Source organism: Artemia sp. Qi Xiang Cuo, chromosome 14, assembly GCF_049724085.1.
Source record: "Artemia sp. Qi Xiang Cuo chromosome 14, ASM4972408v1, whole genome shotgun sequence".
Classification (NCBI taxonomy): Eukaryota; Metazoa; Arthropoda; class Branchiopoda; order Anostraca; family Artemiidae; genus Artemia; species Artemia sp. Qi Xiang Cuo.
This window is the reverse complement of record NC_142807.1, coordinates 29,520,780-29,542,676: the sequence shown is the minus strand read 5'-3', so window position 1 is coordinate 29,542,676 and position 21,897 is coordinate 29,520,780. Positions and strand designations below refer to the sequence as shown.

Sequence of the window (21,897 nt, the reverse complement as noted above, 5' to 3'; positions counted from 1 at the left end):
AAACTCAAAAAGGGCTCATTCGATTGGAAATCGAAAGGCCTAGTGCCCTTTTTAATAGTCGAAAGTGATTGAAAGGCTTGACATTTTTATAGTAAAGATCAATGTGGGTATAATGTATTATTATTATTTTTTTGTTATTGTTGTTGTTCAGACCAGCGCACTTTGTATCGAAGGAGTTGTCGTAGGAACTTCGAAAAGGGCTCACTCGATTGAAAATAGAAAGGGCTGATGCCCTTTTTGATAAGCGAAAGTGATTGGAGGGAAACTAATCCCCCTCTCACGCCCACCCTCCCATTTGACTTTATGTTTAAAAACTAAATATTGCCATAAGATTAAATCAAAATGCACAGTGTTAATGCTAATTAGCGATAAGGCATTTCAGCAGTATCCCAAGAACGACTGAGGGTATTATGTTCAAACTATCGGGGCTACTTCTGCTCTTAAAATTTAACCAAATCAAAATAGCATAAGTGTATCCAAGCTATCAAAGAAAGTAAACAGATTTTTTTTTTGCAAATGGTATCAAGTTTTCTATTTCAGGTCAACTAGAGGAGGTATGAAACTAAATTAACAACACTTCTATTTGTGTCGAAACTTTTAAGAGGTGTATGTTGTTAAAAATTGCTGAAAATTTTTCTCCAGCATACAAATAGCAGGCCAAGCTATAAATTCTTAAAAAAACGAAAAGATTTAAAGCCTTATTTCTTTTTCTCTGAAAAGACTATGTCAATATAAAACGAAAAGAAATTAATTTAAAAAAAACTTTTTCCACACAATAAGTTTTTCAAAGACAAGTAAAGAACTCCATTAAACAAAAAATGAGCAAAAATAAAATCAAATGATCTACCAAGTGTTAAACTACCACAAATCAGCATCGATAAATAAAAGAAACCCAAAACGAACAGAAAACACAATAAATAACCGAGTCAAACTCAAAACGATCAGAAATTAACATAAGTTGGGCTCAAAACCCCTATGCCATCTCAAAGTCAGAACAAAATTTGCACTCTACTGAAAAAAAAATACAAATGAATGTGCATTGTCAGTTTAATATACATATACTGATATTTAGTAATCAAATTGTTAATATTATTTGATTTATTAAAGTTATAAAAGTAAAAACATTTATATTTTTTTCAATAAGCCACCTCCGAAGTTTATACGACCATCCCTGGAATAAAAACCTCATATACCCTCAGGGCACATTTTACAACACTTGCCCCCAGATTCTGGGGGGGGGGGCTGTTTTATCCCTGGAGTTTCTAATATATTATCCCTTGGTCTATTTTTAACAAAAGGACTATACAAAAAAAATCGATTGGACGCATTTGGGGAAAAGAAGGTTGGGGGAGGAGTGCTAGTCGCCATCGGATCACTTTTGACTCTTAGAAGGTAAATTAGAACTTTCAATTTCTAATCATTTGAGTCCCCCTTCAAAGTTTATACGACCACCTCTTCCATAAAAAGCTTATATGCCCCCGCAGTATAAGTTACAACCCTTCCCGTGGCGCGGGGGGGGGGGGGTATGTTGACAACGAAGTTTTTGTAATCTTATCGTTGGACTATTTGAAAGAAAATGGCTATCTAATAATTTTCGTTTGATGCATTTGGGGAAAAGAGGGTGTTTGTGTTATGGAGGAATAGATACCCTCCGTTACCTTTTTACTTATAAAAAGGTAACTAGAACTTTCAATGTCCAATCAAATGAGCCACCTTCAAAGTTTATACGACCACCCCTTACATAAAAACCTCATAAACTTCTGAGGCATAGCTTAAAACACTTGCCTCGGGGCTCTGAGGGGCTGTGTCAATCCCCGAAGTTTTTGTTATCTGATGTTTATACGAGCCTTCCTTCCTTAAGAACCATATATGCCCCCAGAGCATAGATTACAATGCCTGCCCCCAGGCCCTTGTGGGTTGTGTCGAAACCTGAATGTTTGTTATCTGACCTTTGAACTGTTTTTAACAAAACGGCTATCTCAAAATTTCTATCGGATACATTGGGGGCAAAAGCAACGTGATTTGGTTACCCTCCAATCTCTTTTGACTCTAAAAAAAACTGAGTTGTAAACTTTCAATTTCCAATCAAATGAGCCCTCTCTGAAATTTTTACGAGCATCTCCTCCATTAGAACCATATATTCCCCCATGGCATAACTTACAACGCATGCCCCCAGGCTCTGAAGGGTTGTCTTGACTCCGGAGTTTTTGTTATATGATCTTTGAACTATTTTTATAAAAAATGGCTATCGCGAAATTTGTATCGGATGGAATTGAGGAGAAAAGGGCGTGGAGGGGGGCGGAGGTAGTTGCATCCGATCTCTTTAGACTCTTAAAGGGTCTCCATCTCCTCCATTAGGACAATATATGCCCCCATGGCAAAACTTACAACACCTGCCCCCCAGGCTCTGACGGTTTGTCTTGACTCCGGAGTGTTCGTTATATGATCTTTGAACTATTTTGAAAAAAATGGCTATCGCGAAATTTGTATCGGATGGAATTGAAAAGAAAAGGGCGTGGAGAGGGGAAGGAAGTTGCATCCGATCTCTTTATATTCTTAAAAAGTGAACTAGAACTTTCAATTTCCAATCAAATGAGCCCTATCTGAAGTTTATACGAGCATCCCTTCCATAAGAACCATATATGCCCCCAGCACATAACTTACAACGGCTACCCCTGAGCCCTGAGGGGTTGCGTCGACACCTGAGTTTTTCTTATCTGACCTTTGAACAATTTTCAACAAAATGGCTATTTCAAAATTATTATCGGATGGATTAGGGGAAAAAGGGCGTGGGGGGGGCTAGTTGCCACCAGTCTCTTTTGACTCCCAAAAACGGAACTAGAACTTTCAGTTTCCAATCAAATGAGCCCTCTCTGAAGTTTATACGAGCATACCTTTCATAAGAACATTATATGCCCCATAGATATAACTTACAACGCCTTACCGCGGGCCCTGGGGGTTGTGTCGACAACGAAGTTTTTGTTACATGACCTTTGAACTATTAAAAAAAATGGCGATCTCAAAGTTTTTATCGAATTGGCTTGGGGAAAAAGGGCGTAGGGAGGGGGCTAGTTGCCCTCTAATCCATAGTTGCCCTCGGATCTCTTCTGGATCTTAAAAAATTAGCTCAAACTTTCAATTTCCAATCAAGTGAGCCCTTTCTGAAGTTTATACGAGCATCCCCTTCATAAAAACCATATATACCCCCAGAGCATAGCTTATAATGCCTGCCCCCACTCTATTGTGGGTTGTGTCGACACTTGAATTTTTTTTTATCTGACCTTCGAAGTTTTTTAAAAAATGGCTATTTCATAATTTTTATCGGATACAATTGGGGCAAAAGGCAAGTGAGTTGATTACCCTCAAATCTCCTTTGACTCTAAAAAACTGAACTAGAACTTTCAATTTCCAATCAAATGAGCCCTCTCTGAAGTTTTTACGAGCATCCCCACTATTATAACCATATATGCCAAAATGGCATAACTTACAACGCCTGTCTCCCAGGCTCTGAAGGTTTGTCTTGACTCCGGAGTGTTCGTTATATGATCTTTGAACTATTTTGAAAAAAATGGCTATCGCGAAATTTGTATCGGATGGAATTGAAAATAAAAGGGCGTGGAGAGGGGGAGGAAGTTGCATCCGATCTCTTTATATTCTTAAAAAGTGAACTAGAACTTTCAATTTCCAATCAAATGAGCCCTATCTGAAGTTTATACGAGCATCCCTTCCATAAGAACCATATATGCCCCCAGAACATAACTTACAACGGCTACCCCTGAGCCCTGAGGGGTTGCGTCGACACCTGAGTTTTTCTTATCTGACCTTTGAACAATTTTCAACAAAATGGCTATTTCAAAATTATTATCGGATGGGTTAGGGGAAAAAAGGGCATGGAGGGGCTAGTTGCCCTCAGATCTCTTTTGACTCTTAAAAAGTGAACTAGAACTTTCAGTTTCCAATCAAATGAGCCCTCTCTGAAGTTTATACGAGCATACTTTTCATAAGAACATTATATGCCCCATAGATATAACTTACAACGCCTTACCGCGGGCCCTTGGGGTTGTGTCAACAACGGAGTGTTTGTTACATGACCTTTGAACTATTAAAAAAAATGGCGATCTCAAAGTTTTTATCGGATTGGCTTGGGGGAAAAGGGCGTAGGGAGGGGGCTAGTTGCCCTCGGATCTCCTTTGAATCTTAAAAAATTAGCTCAAACTTTCAATTTCCAATCAAATGAGCCCTTTCTGAAGTTTATACGAGCAACCCCTTCATAAAAACCATATATACCCCCAGAGCATAGCTTATAATGCCTGCCCCCACTCTATTGTGGGTTGTGTCGACACCTGAATTTTTTTTTATCTGACCTTCGAAGTTTTTCAAAAAATGGCCATTTCATAATTTTTATCGGATACAATTGGGGCAAAAGGCAAGTGAGTTGAGTACCCTCAAATCTCCTTTGACTCTAAAAAACTGAACTAGAAATTTCAATTTCAAATCAAATGAGCCCTCTCTGAAGTTTTTACGAGCATCCCCACTAATATAACCATATATGCCCCAATGCCATAACTTACAACGCCTGTCTCCCAGGCTCTGGAGGGTTGTCTTTACTCCGGAGTTTTCGTTATATGATCTTTGAACTATTTTTGAAAAATGGCTATTGCGAAATTTGTAACGAATGGATTTGAGGAGAAAAAGCCGTGCGGGGGGGGGCGGGGTAGTTGCATCCAATTTCTTTTTACTCTTAAAAAGTGATCTAGAACTTTCAATTTCCAATCAAATGAGCCCTCTCTTAAGTTTATACAAGCATTCCTTCCATAAAAACCATGTATGCCCCCAGGGCCCAACTTACAACGCCTACCCCCGAGCCCTGGGGGGTTTTACCGACACCGGAGTTGTTGTTATATTATCTTTGAACTATTTTTAACAAAACGGCTATCTCAATATTTTTATCGGGTGCGTTTAGTAAACAAAACGGCGCGCGGGGGGGGGGCTAGTTACCCTCGGATCTCTTTTGACTCTTCAAAAGTGAACTAGAACTTTCAATTTATGATCAAATGAGCCCTCTCTGAAGTTTATACGAGCATCTCTTTCATAAGAACCATATATGCCCCCAGAGCATAACTTACAACGCCTGCCCCCCGGTTCTGGGGGACTGTGTCGACTATTGAGTTTCTGTTATCTGACCCTTGAACTATTTTTAACAAAATAGCCATCTCAAAAGTTTTATCGGATGTATTTGGGGAAAAGGGGCGTGGGGGCTAGTTGCCATCCAATCTCTTTTGAGCCTCACAAACTGAACTAGAACTTTCAATTTCCAATCATATGAACGCCCTATGAAATTCTTACGTTCATCCCTTCCATAAGAACCATATACGCCCCCAGGGCATAACTTACAACACCTGCCCTCCGGCCCTGGGGGGGGGGGTGGAATTGACCCCGGAGTTTTCGTTATATGATCTTTGACTTATTTTTAACAAAATGGTTATCTCAAATTTCTTATCAGATGGGTTTGCGAAAAAAGGGCATGGATGGGGGGATAGTTGCCCTCCGATCTCTTTTGACTCTTAAAAAGTGAACTGGAACTTTCAATTTCCAATCAAATGAGCTCTCTCTGATTTTTATACGAGCATCTCTTCCATAAGAATCATATATGCCCCATGGGTATAACCTACAACGCCTGCCCCTGGGCCCTGGGGGTTTGTGTCGACACCGCGCCCGGGGGGGGGGGGATTGAGGAGAAAAGGGCGTAGATGAGGGGGGAGGTAGTTGCATCCGATCTCTTTAGACTCTTAAAGAGTCTCCATCTCCTCCATTAGAACCATATATGCCCCCATGTCATAACTTACAACGCCTGTCCCCCAGGCTCTGAAGGGTTGTCTTGACTCCAGAGTTTTCGTTATATAATTTTTGAACTATTTTGAAAAAATGGCTATCCCGAAATTTGTATCGGATGTAATTGAAGAGAAAAGGGCGGGGAGGGGGGGGGAGGTAGTAGTATCCGATCTCTTTAGAATCTTAAAAAGTGAACTAGAACTTTCAATTTCCAATCAAATGAGCCCTCTCTGAAGTTTATACAAGCAAAACTTCCATCAAAAGCAAATAAATCCCCAGGGCACAACTTACAACGCCTACCCCCGAGCCCTGGGGGGTTGTATCGACACCAGAGTTTTTGTTATATTATCTTTGAACTATTTTTAACAAAACGGCTATCTCAAAATTTCTATCGGATGCGTTTGGTAAAAAAAAATGGCGTGAGGGGGGGGGGGCTAGTTACCCTCGGATCTCTTTTGACTCTTCAAAAGTGAACTAGAACTTTTAATCTACAACCAATTGAGCCCTCCCTGAAGTTTATACGAGCATTTCTTTCATAAGAACGATATTTGCCTACAGGACATAACTTACAACGCCTGCCCCCGGGCCCTGGGGGGTTATGTCGACACCGGAGTTTTGTTGCATGATCTCTGAACTATTTTTAACAAAATAGTTATCTCAAAATTTTTATCAGATGCATTTGGAAAAAAAGGGCGTGAGGGGTTAGTTGCCCTCTGATTACTTTTGACTCTTGAAAAGGGCACTAGAACTTCCAACTTCCAATCAAAAGAGCCCGCTTTGAAGTTTATACGACGACCCCTTCTATATGAAGTTCCGCTGGAAAAAAAAACATTGGAGACGTATGACGTATTAGAGGCAACGCTATAGCGTTGCCTCTAATTTAGATTATTAATACTTTATTTTAAAAGCTATAAAAGCTTTATTTGATTATATTGACTAATAAATAAATTATATAAAACAAGTAGCAGGTGGCTGTTTGTGTTGCAGATGGTTTTAAAGCTCTGTTTTTGCAGGACAATGTATCCCTTTTTATACACAGGAAAGACATTTGGATTTAGATCTACTGAATAATGATATTCATGAAGGGCGTTAATGGCGTAACAACGAAGGGAGGGGGCTTCGTTTCGTCGTCAAAAGCTTAAAAGTTTATTTTAGAAAAGTAAAATGGCTAAGTCATTTGTAGTGTTTTCAGGAGCATGCCCGCCACCTACCCTAATATTATTTTTGCCATCTTTTTCTTTTTACGTTCTTTTGCTATCTTTTAATCAAAACTTATTTCCTTCTAGTCTGATGTGGTTAGTAATAATCTGTTTTAATGACAACTGAAGGATAACCATTTTTTAAACATTACAAAAGACCCGAGCTAAGCTATATTTTAAACCTTGTGAAGTAGGTCAACCACGTTCGACTTGGTATTTGTTGTTGTACAGCTCATGGCTGTAAAACGAACACACTTACTAAGAGCAAAGACTAACCTAGGAACGTTTGTATTTCGCTATGACGGTCACGCAGATGATAAAAATGAACTGAAATGTTGCGATGAGCTGGATCTTTTAAACTGATTAAGTCTCTTTTAAAGTTCAGGAGCTATAAAAAAAACGAACCCCTAACTTAGGTAAACTGACCAGTCAAGCCAGGTAGTAAGTCTTGCCCAAATATAAAAAAAATAGGTGTAGTTCCATCTTCTTTATACTTATTGTAAATTAATATCCATAAGTTCTTTACCAAAGCCGCCTGAAAACCATACACACAATGGATTGTTTTGGCTCAGGTTCCTCCGTCAACCCTATGCTTTTTACTGCTTATTCCATATTTTCTTGTATTTCCCCTAGATTTTCCTTATTTTCCACCTTTGGACTTAAGATTCTTAAGTAGCTTTATCTTTTTGTGAAAATTTCTTCGGTAGCTGCAAGCAGTCTTGCAGCTGGCTTTAGCCAAAATAAAACCCTAGCTAATTATCAGCTTCAGAGAAAATTTCAGCTTTAACCCTATAATAATTCAGCCTGATTATATCATTTAATCAATTTCCTTTGAAATTTTCTGCTTTTTAATACAGGGGCTCTTAATGATTTTCTGCTTTTTTAACCATTATATACATGATGATGAGTTACACATTTATCTTGAAAATTTTTAACAATTTTATCTTGAAAACTTTAAAACATTTTACACTTTATGTTAGTTCCCAGTTCAAAATCTCTAGAATATATAAGGTGCAAAAATATTTTCTTTCGGTGGATTGTACACCTTTTGGTACTATCCAAGGATGGCTAGTTGGGATCTTCAGAACATTCTGATCGTTGCATGAGCTTATTCAGTTAATAAAACATCCAGTCCATTAATCTGATGAAGAAAATAGAATTAACAAGTTCACTTAATGTTTCTACTTTTTTTGTGATATTTTCTCTCGTCAGGACTTTTTTCAATGATTTGTTTAGCGAATCATATTTTCTAAGGCAAATGGCAGTCTTAGTGTTAGCACTTGATACACCTATCTTTTCAATAATATATGTTGAGCTAATATGTTAAACTTGAGCTAATATGTAACTTAGATATTTTAATATCCGTCCATTTCTTCTAAATGAACGCTTTATATCAGGTTTTTTTTTTTTATTCCAGCATATTATAACGAGCGAAATTTTATGTTAAAACGTAAAAAAAGAGGCAAAATTTACCAAAATTAAACGCCATTCCAAGCCCTGAACCCGACTAATCAGTTGGCTTCTCGTAGAATCAGATAAAGAGAAGGAATTCTAATTTCACCTCCACCTCGGTATCAAAGACGTAAAAATCTATTCTGACTAAAAAACTTCGTCCGTGGGAAAGAAAATAACGATCTGTCATAATGATTTATATACTTTTCCAAAGTGGCTATTCGGATATAAAACAAAAACAAATAGGTACAGAATTTAAAAAAAAATAACCCTGATGACGGTATAAAACAAAACAAAACATATCAGACCAAACTGCAACCCTCCAGTCAAGCATTATGTTTGTAGATGACATTTTTCTGGGTTTCACTATTAATTGTGAAATCATCAAATACAAAATTGATCGAATTAAAGCGCTAAAGCAAGAATTAAGTAGACTAAAAACAATACTAGCTGTTCTATGAAACATCAACGCCATCTCAGATATATCTTCTGTCTAAAGCTTTAAAGTTAAATCAAAGCCTGATAGTAGGAAAAACATACGAAAAAAAATGGTCGAACCAGGAAAAACAAAAATTGATACAGAAATTATTTTTGCACCATTTTGTTCAAAAAAGAGAGCTCTACAACCTAACAGAAATCTAAATCTCCATCGCGTTGCGAAATCATTTTTTTTCTAGTTTTTCTAGTTTTATCTTTTTGGCTATTTTTTTTTTTCCAAACTCCGAGAATAAGGAACCGTGAAAAAAAAAGCAGCCTGTTGATGGTTTCCTTTTCAAAAAATAATTGTATTTGAGTGAATATAATATAAACGTAACCTTTGATCATTTTATTGTTTGTTTTTTTGTTTTTTTTAAAGTTAAACTAAATTTAAAAAAAAAGAAAAAAACACGCAAGTGACCTATGTTCATAGCGTATTTGTTGAAGATGAGCACCCAATTTTGATTCATTTTCACCATTCTCAACAAATAACGATTTCCGAATATGTATCTATGTTCCTGAATGTTCCAAAGCCCAGCTGGAATGGTTTCGTGCAGTCAGTTTTCTCTAACAAAATTCACAATGAAAGAGGAAACCTTTGCAATAAGGCAAGAGCCTTGTTTTTGCCCATGATTGATCTTCCGTCCAGGGGCATCACTAAGGGAGGGGGGCCACCCTAAAGGACCTCGGAAAGGACTTTTGTCGGGGGAAGCCCGACAAAAGTCACTATCTTTCGGTGCAAAGTGAAGCTTCCGGAAGGGCTTCGGAAGGGATGTGCACGAAGTTGACAGAAATTGTCCCCCTAAAAAACAGGTTTGTTGCTCCCTAAAAAAACGAGTAGTAGGGCAGAGCCCTACAAAACTTGTTATTTTGTCGGTCCGATGTAATGTCATAAAAGACTTTCGTCGGGCGAAGAACAACAAAATTTACTGTCTGCGCAAAGTCGACGGAAACCAATTTTTCCCTCTAGAAAACGACTTGTTGAGCCGAGCCCTACAAACCTTGATATATAGTTGGTCCAATCTAATGTCATTAAAGACTTCCGTCGGGTGAGCCACTACTAAATTCACTGCTTTATCTGCTCGAAGTAAACAAACACTTAATATTTTTTCGGTCCATTACTATGTCATAAAAGACTTCCGTCGGGCAAAGACATCGAAATTGACTGCTCCATCTGCGTTAAAGTTTACAGAAACCAATTTTTCACCTAGAAAGCGACTTGCCGGGTGGAGTCTTGCAAAACTTGATATTTTTAAAGGGTCGGTTAGCCGGGACAATTCTAGTGGCTCTACTGAGGAAAAACTTATGGGGAAATATTGTTGTTTCTTTCCAAAATATCGGAAACAGCTGACATATTTTGCTAATATATGAGCCCATAGAATTGCAAGGTTATACTAAGTTTGTTCAGAATCAGGCCTCTTGCTTCTTCTCAAAAGCCCTATAACAAATCATATAACTAAGGGTCTGGAGAATTAAAACTGAAAGGGAAAGAAACGATTTCTAATTCTAGATTCGAAAATTTTGTTGCTTTCCGACATTATACTTATTTTAAAACTTTATTTAACAAAAAAAAAATACAAAAAGAAGGCAGAAAGCCCGGTAACCTGTGTTGTACTGCTACTCCAAAAGACAATTATGTAATACATACACGCGTCGAAATAAATTAAAACAGAACCGGTTTGTCCAGAGTGAGGAAAGTATACGGTGAATCAAGTTCACAGGGAATCTAGCAACATACATGTTGCTAGATGTTACCATCACTCTAGGTAAACAAGGGTTGGCATTTCGTGGGAAGAATCATGACGGGGACAATCACGTTCAGCTAGTAAATCTTCTTTCGAGACACAACATCGAAATGAACCATCGAATGAAAAACCAGATGAAGCCGAATGTCAACAGCTTTTTGTCGGCTATCTATCTGTGGTAAATAGCGCTAGTCTGACAGGCCTGGCCATCAGTGTCTCCAAAATCAAGCACCTTTCCACAGATAGAAATTCGTCAGTCTCCATATACGGACAACAGCTTGAACAGGTAGAAAAATTCAGATACCTCCGGTCACTGATTGATATCAAGGGTAGGGCATCATGCGAGATCAAGGCCAGAATAAGCAAGGCATGGAGCACCTTTAGCCAACTGCGTAAGCCATTATGGTCCAGAAGAGAGATCAGTCTGAAAACCAAACTTCGAGTCTACGTGGCGTGTAGTCGCTCTATCCTGCTGTATGGATTTGAAAACTGGCCGCTAAAGGCAGAGGAAGAACGCTCACTCGACATCTTGGACCGAAAGTGCCTAAGAGCCATTTGCAATCTCAAACTTAGCCAAAGGATAAGCAACGAGAAAATAATGCAAATGTGTAATTAGAAGCATTAATTATCCGCTATCGTCAAGAGCAGAAGGCTCAGATGGTTTGGGCACCTTATGCGGTACCCAAGTGAGTACCTGACCCGTCAGTCCCTTGAATTTAAGCCCCTTGCCCACTGGAAGAAACGGCAAGGTGGCCAAACTAAATCTTGGCCTGCCACAATGAAGAAAGACCTCTAGCTTTTGGGAGGTTTCAGGAAGTACGAACGCAATAAGGATAAATCGTGGTTGGAAATCATCCGCCACCAAACAGAAGACCGAAGTCAGTGTCGGGTAGAAGCCAAAATAAATTAATTGCGATTGTTCGAACAGAGCTAGTTCAAAAATGGTAGCAGAAGTTAATGAAGCTGACTTCTTTGGCATCTTCGCAGACGAAACACCCGCTGCCAACCATGAAGAGTGTTTAGCTGTAGGTGTAAGGAACATTGATTGTGAGGGAGCCGCTAAAGAGCATTTACTCGTCATTGTAGATTCTGAGTCAAAAAAAAAAAGAGCCGATATCGCAGAAGATATTCTACGAGTTTTACGAAAGGCTTATATCAATGAGGAAAAACTGGCATTTCATTGCAACGATTTTACAAGTAACATGAGTGGGCGCTTCGATGGAACACAAGTTCACATTTCCAAGGCGTCAGGAAGAAATATTCAATACCTAAAATGCCTAATCCACAGAAGGAACATTATCGGTCCTTTTGCAGATTTGCAAGACACTTCTGCAGAAATTTGCAAAAGCACTGGAAGTATCATTGACTTTGCTAAGTTGTTCTCTCTAGCGAAAAAGAACAGAAATCGGTTGCCTTTAGTTTACAGAGCATAAACTTTTGCAGAAACTATTGCAGTGACATTGACCGAAGGTGAACGAATATTTAGCAAGATGAAAATCGTCAAGAACAGATCGAGGTCAACTATGGGAGACGATCGACTTGACCATCTCATGCTTATGGTGTCAGAAAAAGACCTACTGGAAAAAATTGACCTCAATCTACTTGTAGAAAAGTGGAAAGTTGGAAAGCCGCACAACCTTAAAGTTTAGCGTATTTTCTTTGCCTTGATTTTGCTTTTATACCTGGGTTTTTCTCTACATTGTATGACAATTTTCTACAACTAATAAACATTATTTTAACACCTAAAAAAAAGTAAAAAATGTCAGTTGTCGTCGGCACCTACCCAAATTCGTCGGCAAATTTTGGACGTCTCCCCCCCCCAACGGTAAAAGGCTAGTGACGCCCCTACTCCTGTCTAGTAACAAACCCTGCCTTTACTCAACCTTGCGCTTTGTTGTTTGGCAAGGGAGAACATACGGATTCGCACCATTTCTCACATATAATCAGCCACTGTGTTGGAAGTCTTGACGATTTCTTGTCGTGGAAAATAGACAAAAATTGGTACTTGTCAATTAGCTGGAACACGCGCAAGATAGATGATAAAGAAAACTAGTGAAACACGTATCCGTCAATAGAGAATTGGATCGCAAAGCGTGGTTTGTCATTGAGCTTACAATATTTAAACTTTTTTTTGGGGGGGGGGGGAGGGGAGGGTTGGAAAAGGTACCTAGGTTAGGTTACGTATTTAATATTTGCTATGCTTCAATGAAGATCCTGAAGTCCGACACCACGAATGAGCTAAGTAGCATTCTTCTCAAGCTGGGCAGTATTCATTTGATGATAAATTTCGTCGGATGCATAGGAAACTCATTCAAGGTTCTGGTCTGAAAGAGGTCCTGGAACTGGTATACGCGCTTGGTGCAGTACCGCACATTCTCTCTGAAAAGTAATTTTCAAAGCTATTCGTGCTCACATTCTCGTGAGCTCGGCCATGTATGCCTATCTCCTCGAAGACGAGCAAGCAGCCTTGGTTTCTCTAGATATGTCTACTGTTTACAATGACGTCCTAGACGGATACCTCCCACCCGAAGATCTCAGTTAGAATCTCCAGCTCAAGCAACTGGATAACTTTTTCAAGCAGCGACGCCAAGATCTGCAGTCTCAGAGAGTGGCAAAGCTCTGGTTTCAGTATCTTGATACGGTTGGGATATTGGTCAAATTCATACGTGTCGAGAGGATAGGCCTGTGTGACCTGCACCTACAAGCTGCAATAGAGATGCTTCCGTTTCTAGCAGCATCTGGACATAACCTCTATGTCAAGCCTGTCTGGATATACCAGCAAGAGAGGGCTAAGCTCCAAACTAGTCATCCAAAAACCTTCAAAGCATTTGAACACGGAGGTCACACCATTAAAGATCAGAGGGACGCTGTGCCGGGCTCTCGACAGATCTTGTCATCGAACAAGAGTATATGCGAAGCTTAAAGACATCGGGTGGTCTTGCGACTGGAGGTGGGATGACAGAACAGCAGAGATCTATTTGGGTATTTCCGAGACCAGAATGCCTTGAGATCAACCTTGATGCAGGATTTGACAAAAATTAGTTATTCGAAAAGTGAATAGCATCGCGACATGAGTTCCAGTAGAAAGGAGCTTGACTTCGACGGCACCCAGAAGCTCGTTGGATGCCTTGGAGAATCTTCCCCTTTCAGTGGTGACGATCAGCTTAGAAACATTGCCAACGGCATAACTTCTTCCCCAGATGTTAGTGTTGACGGAGCTGATGCGACTGGAAAGCTGATCCTAAGTAAGATGACGGAAAAAAACCTTGAAGGAGCAAGTCTTCAAGCGAACAAAGCACGTTTCCTGAAGCTGCTAGGCAACCATTTGGATGCCATTGGTTTACAAGTTTTCCACTAGGAAGGAGACGCCAACGTTCTGATTGCAGAAAAAGCAGTAGAAGCTGCTCGTGTGACAGACACCATTTTGGTTACTGACGATACTGAAATTTTGGTCCTTCTGATTAGGTGATAAGACTCGTGTACCAGGCGTTTATACTTCTTACCCGAAGCTAAGTTTGGTGGTACCAGTTCAGCTTGGGATATTAGTGAGATAAAACAAAAGCTTGGAAGAGATGTCAGCCATCTGAGGCTGTTCAATCTTGCCGTGCTAGGTTGTGACACAACCTCTCACCTTTATGGAATAGGAAAGGGCAGAGCCGTTCAACTACTACTTACCGACAAGAGTTTCAGCGACAGTGCTGCTATATTTGGTCACAAGTTCACATCACTTGACGATCTTGTGGCAGCAGGAGAGCGGGTCTTGTTGGTACTGTACAGTTGCCCTGATATTTCAAACCTCGACAATGCCAGAATGCTAATCTTTCACAGAAAAGTGAGCACTGCCACCACTTTCATGCATCTACAAGAGCTGCCACAGACTCAGGCAGTAGCAAAGTACCACTCGCTACGAGTCTACTGTCAAGTTCAAGTCTGGCTCAGGAACACAATAGACCCTTTCAGCTTGGGATGGAAGCTGCAGGATAACGAAGTTTCTGCGCCAACAAGAAGAGATCTCCCTCAGCCACTGAAAATTATCAAATGTTCTTGTCGTATTGACGGTTGTGGTAGTGAAAAGTGTACCTGTAAGAAAAACGGACTTGAGTGCACTGTAGCCTCCCGTACCTGTAAGAGGAGTTCATACAACTATTCTAAGTTTCAAGACGATATTCTAAGTTTCAATAAAAGTTCACTGTGATGATCACAAAACTAGTTCCTACATTTAGATGAAGTTGAATTTTTATACATCTGGTTAATAAGATAAAAGCTTTTTCTCTAATTTACAACGTACCTTGCTCTAAAAATTCTTGGGCACTGAGGCATTTCGTCACTCCTGTTTCTTCATTTTGTGCTTTTGAACCTATTTATGCACATTACCAAATAGACCCTGACAGACGGTAGTACAAGTTTTCTCAAAATACACAGTTTATTTTCTTTAAAAAGATATGTGTTTACTAATAAATAGTTTTCTTCTGGTCAACCGATAAAGAGAATACCAGAAATTAATTCAGAGTCAAAAGTTGACCATAAAAGATGTGCGAAACATTTAGTTTACATTTTTTAATTTTTCACATTTTTTTAGCAAATAAATAAGAAAACGTAAAAAAAAAACAATTTCGCATCGAGCTAGAGGTTTAGATTTCTGATATGTTGTTAAGTGTCTTATTCTTGTTCGGAAGGTGAAGAAACCATTTCTGTATCAATTTTTTCCGGTCAAAACTTATTTTTCTCCTACTATGATTACAATGTTTCCTTACTTTGCAGCATCAGCAATATGCTGCATTAGGGTTAGTTATATACAAGAAAAAAAAGCACTAATTTTATTTGAACCTATACAATATAAATTTGCTTTGTCTTTATAGCTTGAATTAGATCCGAACTAAAATATCTCAGGCAAAAAACGCCATACTGTTTTAACCATATGAAGGACAATCAGCAATTCAGACAAAGCAGTCAGTTTAGTCATTTTTCATTTGTGTTTTTTTTTTAGAATATTATCTGGAGATTTTCAAATGGAAGAGGCTGTCAAGACTGTCAATACACAGTAAGGATTAAAAAAAAGTATAACAAACTTACAGTAACAGGAATTTTGAAAAGTTCTCTACTTTCTCTGGAGAGAGCCAAGAATCCAATTTCAGATGAAAACTCAATAATAGCGAAATCGGAAGACCAACCTGTAAAATAAAGTCATCATAGATGCATTACAAAGATTTAGACTTAACAGCATAAATCAAAGCATTTTCCTAGACAAGAGAGGTTTCGATCCTTGGTGATATTATTTTTTTTTCTTTTATTTCAAAAATATATTTTTAAAGAAAAGCAAAGAGCTACATTGAACAGAAGAAGAATAGAAATAAATTCATATGATAGTCCCAATTTAAAACCAACAGAGTCACAACCAATAAACAGAAGCAACCGCAAAGAAATACAAATTACAATAAAAAGACAAGTCAAACTTAAAATGAACAGAAATTACCACAGGAAAAGGGTTGACGCCCCCTAGGCCTTCTAAAGGTCAGACCATCGTTTGCGTTTTAATAATGACTTATTATATTTTGAACATTTTCCATTTTATAAAGTCAATCAAAATTGCTGAAACTTCCAGAAATAATATCACTATATAATGAACAATTAGTTTACACTCATTAGTTCTTTTCAGTGATCTTGGTTATTATGGTGATTCTCATTCTTTTTGTTGTTGTAGATGTGTTGACGAACGAAAGCCACACAGCTCCAGCCGTTTAAATTTTGAAAGGAAAGGAAGGGGACATTATTCTTATTTGTAAACCATGATCAATCTTGAGATAATTTTGTTGTTGTTGATGGTGTTATGAAAAATAAAACACATTGCTCGAAATAAAAAGTGTAAAGCACAAATGACGCTCTAGCCTTCTGCTCGAAATAAAAAGTGTAAAGCACAAATGACGCTCTAGTCTTTAGAAGGCTTTAACCTTAAGAATAGCCTTTAGGAGTAGGCCCAAGTCCTACTTCTTCTTGTAATATTTTTCTGTTCGCTTTTAAACCATCTTAAATTTTCTTTGCATTGGGCTACGGGTCAACAACTTTCTTTAATAGGACAAAAGTAAAGAAACATCGCATAGTTGCTCAATTCCTTAGTTTTTTCCCTTTTGTAAGTCATTTTCAGCTTTTAAATCTAGTGGGACAAAGAATGAAGAAACATGCCGTAGTTCCCTAATCCTTGAGTTTTATCCTTTTTGAAGTCATTTTTACCTTTTAAATCTAGTGGGATAAAGCAAAAAGAAACACTCTATAGTTGCAAAATCCCTGAGTTTTTGCTGATTTTTCGAAGTCATTTTTAGCTTTTACATCGAGTGGGACAAAGAATGAAGAAACATGAAATAGTTCCCTAATCCTTGAGTTTTTTCCTTTTTGAAGTTATTTTTAGCTTTTAAATCTTGTGGTACAAAGAAAAAAGAAACACACCATATTTGTCAAATCCTCGATTTTTTTTTTTTTTTTTTTTTTGAAATGATTGGATTGTGTCTGGATTAACTGAACAAACAAGTGCTATAAATTAAGAAATTTCTTTTTTTCTAAAACCTTCAATCAAGAGAACATGGTTTGCCCGATATGCCAAAGCAGCATCAAACCAGGTGAAAATGCAGTCATATTATCCGAGAAAGGAGCCGATGGCGTTAATAACGCAAGTAAAGAAAGATGCTGTAGAATTGCTGTGACGACCCGAAATAAAGTCCACACCGCGTGTCGTCGACAGACATCGGATAGACAAAGAAAAAAAACTAAAAGGAAACTTAAGTAAAAAGAACCGTTTGCAGCCCCTTGGACGAGATCTTCTGCTCCAAGCTATGATTTTTCGAAAAACTGCCTATTCTGTGTTCAAGCAGTGAAATTATGCAAGATCACAAGTCGTAAATTCGCTGAAGCTTATGCAGTGCGAACTAATAGCTTCGACCACTCAATTAGTGAAATATGTAAGAGCAGTGGGCCATGACAGTGCTTGGTCGGATAAATTCAAAGGCTTCTGACCTTCATGCAGAGGATACCATTTATCATCAAATATGCTCAGTGAACTTCAGGACAGAAACGGAAGGGAAGACCGTGCGATAGTGCAGGGAAAACCGCTCTCCAAGAAGCGCTTCAGTTTTATGCCAATAGTGAAGAGCCTGAACCTCTGACGATCATTTTAACAAAGATGGTACATATTCTCTCTCAAACTGACTGTGATAGTTCGGGCTACAGCTTTCGTCAAACCAAGGATTTGCAAGTCGGTGAAAACGGTGAACACGTAGTTGTGTCCCATTCAAACGGGAAAGAGACACTCGAAACATTTAGGGGTACGGTTGACAGGATATTACGAGAATTTCACCAAGAGGTGAAAGCACATAGTGAAAACGGAGACAGGGATCAGCTCATCAAAGTTGTTGGAAGGATGATAAGAAGTGAAATCAAATCCACTACGACAAGAAATTCATACGAATTTCTTAACGAATTATCGTCAGTAGAGATGTGTTTGAACTTCGTGTGCCCATCTCTTTGTCTACTGCTTTCATTAATAGGGGTTGGCTCGCCTCTTCTAATATCTTCTATTGGACAGCCTAGAATGCAAGCATGCAGACCACGGGGTTTAATGTCTCTTGTATAAATAGGACAGGCTTCGCAGCTGCATCACCATTTTTCGTCCCGGTTTTTAATTGACACACTGCACAATCTCGGCTTCTGCTCTTCGTACTCAAAAATAAAATTTTATTTAAAGATATGCAGCAGTAAATCAAACGTTGTTGGAAGAGTCCGAAGAGAAAGTACATTTTTATAAGCATGTAGGAGACAACGTCGATCATGATATTGCTACTATCGACGGCCTGAATACCTTTCATGGTATGGGGCTTATTGAAGTGTCTACACCTGAGTTGCCGGTAACGGAGCTTTTAGTATTGAGAAAAGAAGTAAGTGAAGTTGAGTTGAAGTCAATCAGACGAGTGTATGACATAAAAGGATCAAGATCAAACTAGGAGCCCAAGCAGCAGAAAATCTACTCGTTTGCCACGCAATGTCAGTCTGAGATACAACATCTAGACTTCACGCGTAGGAAAATCAGCTGTAGTTTCCTTGTCACTTGGAGATGGTATTTTTAAGAATTCTTGCAAGATCTTCATGACACCAGGGTCAAACCACCAGGAGATGCCCAAAACTGGAGAGAAAGCTTTGCTTCCCATATACAAAGGGAAAAGTAATGAGAAGATCCTGAAGCATGTCCAGGTATGGTTATTTACTATGCGGGTTGCAAGTTCAAATGCTTTCGTTCAGGCTGAGTGGCTTTCTCCAACTTTGGTTACCGCAAAGTACCACTTTTACAGGTGCTTTTTGCAAATAATGAAATGGCAAAACAGGTCCAATTCTCTAAGGCCCGAAGAGTGAGGTTAGTGCTTCTCTTTGTCACGGAACATGTATCTTCCCATTATGACAGATGCTTCACCAGCATCAGAAAATCTGAAGAAGACTGTGCGGTGCCAGGGCACCAGCAGGTGCGAGTGTCTCAGATGCAGCTGCCGTTGGAATAGTATACTCTGCAGCTTTGCCTGCGGGGAGTGTAAAGGTACGTTATGTGCTAACGCCGCAGCAAGACAGGATGAGGACGATAACATAGACGAGTAGGAAAAAGAATTAACTTTAGGTTGAGCTTTAAAATCAAAATGTTTTTGTGATTTATCTAGCTGCGTTCTAAACGTTCCTTTTTAGAACTGATTGATCTGAAGTTTTGACCTTGATTAAAGAATTGTTTTTCAAGAAGTTATAATTATCAACACCTCATATTACAGGGCCCTCAGGGGGTGGAATTCAGGAAAATAGTAAAACAAACTGCTTTTTACCTCATCTTTGGCAATACACTACTTTATTTGATATAAAATGATCCTTTAGTCACAGGAATCCATCAAGCAATGACCTGCGTACTTTAACCAGCCCTTCCCTGCCATTCCATGAAGGTGAAAACTGATACTTTGATAAGAAAAACTGAGATTTTTGACGTCGTTTTCGGATTCGTCATGCTTGATTTGATAGGAAACGGCTATTTAAAATCCAAAACATTTATAAACACAAAAATCGATTTTCCCCCTTTATTATATATATATATATGATATATATATATATATATATATATATATATATATATATATATATATATATATATATATATATATATATATATATATATATATATATATATATATATATATATATATATATATATATATATATATATATATATATATATATATATATATATATATATATATATATATATATATATATATATATATATATATATATATATATATATATATATATATATATATATGTCAGTTTGTTATATATATATATATATACATATATACTATATATATATATATATATATATATATATATATATATATATATATATATATATATATATATATATATATATATATATATATATATATATATATATATATATATATATATATATATATATATATATATATATATATATATATATATATATATATATATATATATATATATATATATATATATATATATATATATATATATATATATATATATATATATATATATATATATATATATATATATATATATATATATATATATATATATATATATATATGTGTGTGTGTGTGTGTGTGTGTGTTTGTACAGAAAACGTTTGTATTCTAGTAAATTTGTGTTCAAACGCTTGTGATCAGCTTCAAATCTACAGAGATCATTTTGAAAAGGCCTATATTGACTTTACTCGAAGCTTTTACCTACGGCAGGCTGGAAGCTACCTTGCAGAGAATGGAATGCAAGAATATATGAAGTATGCAGACGCTAAACTCAAAGAAGAAGAGCAAAGAGCAAGTAAATACTTGGAGCCAGGGCCTGAGAGCCAGATAAAGGTATTACTGGTCGACGTGTTTTTGTCTCAAGAGTACCAATGGTGGTATTTAATGTAGTTTAATCGTGTTTTCAAGTATGTATTAAGAATTTATCCCTCACCCCCATTCTTTTAAGTTTTTCATTTCAATTATTTTTCTAATAATCTTTTTTTCGCCATTTGTCCTTCGTAAATTAAAAACTAGAGTATTATAACTGTGATGGAACCAAATGACCTAACTCAAGTTATATCGTTGCTAATACTGTACAGGCAACGTGCAAAAGATATGTATTGACGTGTATAGACAAGCATAAGCATCTTCTTGGGTAACATGCATTAATTTGAGCGATATTTCAGTTGTGAGATAAACCAATAAACACGTAATTGCGAGTTCTTTGTATCTGGATAATAGTATATTATATATTTACAAATTTATTTCTTTTAATTTGATGTTAGCTACAAAATGCCTGGAAAATGCTTAAATCGTAATAACAACTTTTTTTTTAATGTGGTGAAGTGATACTAAAGTTCCAAAGGTGAAACCCTTCTCTATTAGTAAAAATTTGCTAAGAGCTTTATTTTGGGTGTAAATTGGGGTACTAAGCAAGGGCTTGGGCCCCACATATGTGTTGTTTATCGTGTAGTAGGCTTCTAACTGCATGAATTAATGACACATGCCACATGGCATTTGCTGTACCTATGATTTGGGAGGGGACCCATAGTTCACTTCTCTTATTGTTATTTCTGCTTAGAAAGTATTAAAGAGATTACGTCAAAACATACAGTGGCTTACCCTAGCTTGCATTCTGCAAGGAAATCAGTCACACACTACAAAGAATTGTCCATACCAACTCCGTAACGTGTGATATAAGATGAGGAGAGCTCAGGTTCTGATGGAAGTAAGGAAGAAAAAGAAACAGATTTCGGTGACACGAGTTTTCAGCGAAGCTATTCATCTTATCCTCGTTTTGTTGAATCAAGAAGGTCTTAAGGATCTCGTACGAGATTTCCAAAAACCAGTCTGATGTCACTAGGTTAAATATGTCACTGAGTTATGGCCTTTACAAAACAAAAGTGATCCGTTTATCTGGCCTCCCCCAGGCCATTCAGCGTGTCCCCAGGTGGCGATAGGGGAATGCTCTACAGATATGTAGGGTACCTCCATAGGAGGCACGGACCAAGGGGGGACCTTGTCCCTGGGGGTTCATAATAGAATCTGGGGCACCCTTGCCCGGGGTCATAAATACAGGCAGAGGAGGAAGAAGGCCCCTCAAATGTACACTCAACAGGGCCCACC

At 37.9% G+C, this 21,897-nt stretch overlaps 1 protein-coding gene across 1 annotated transcript in view; it reads right to left on the bottom strand.

Annotated features, from left to right (window-relative positions):
- Positions 1–21,897, bottom strand: part of LOC148944354 (membralin-like) — a 65,182-nt gene that overhangs the window by 31,570 nt on the left and 11,715 nt on the right. Inside the window, exon 4 of the mRNA XM_089099906.1 lies at positions 15,779–15,876. Within this exon, the coding sequence (XP_088956032.1) occupies positions 15,779–15,876 (98 nt within the window). The remainder of the gene's footprint in view (positions 1–15,778; positions 15,877–21,897) is intronic.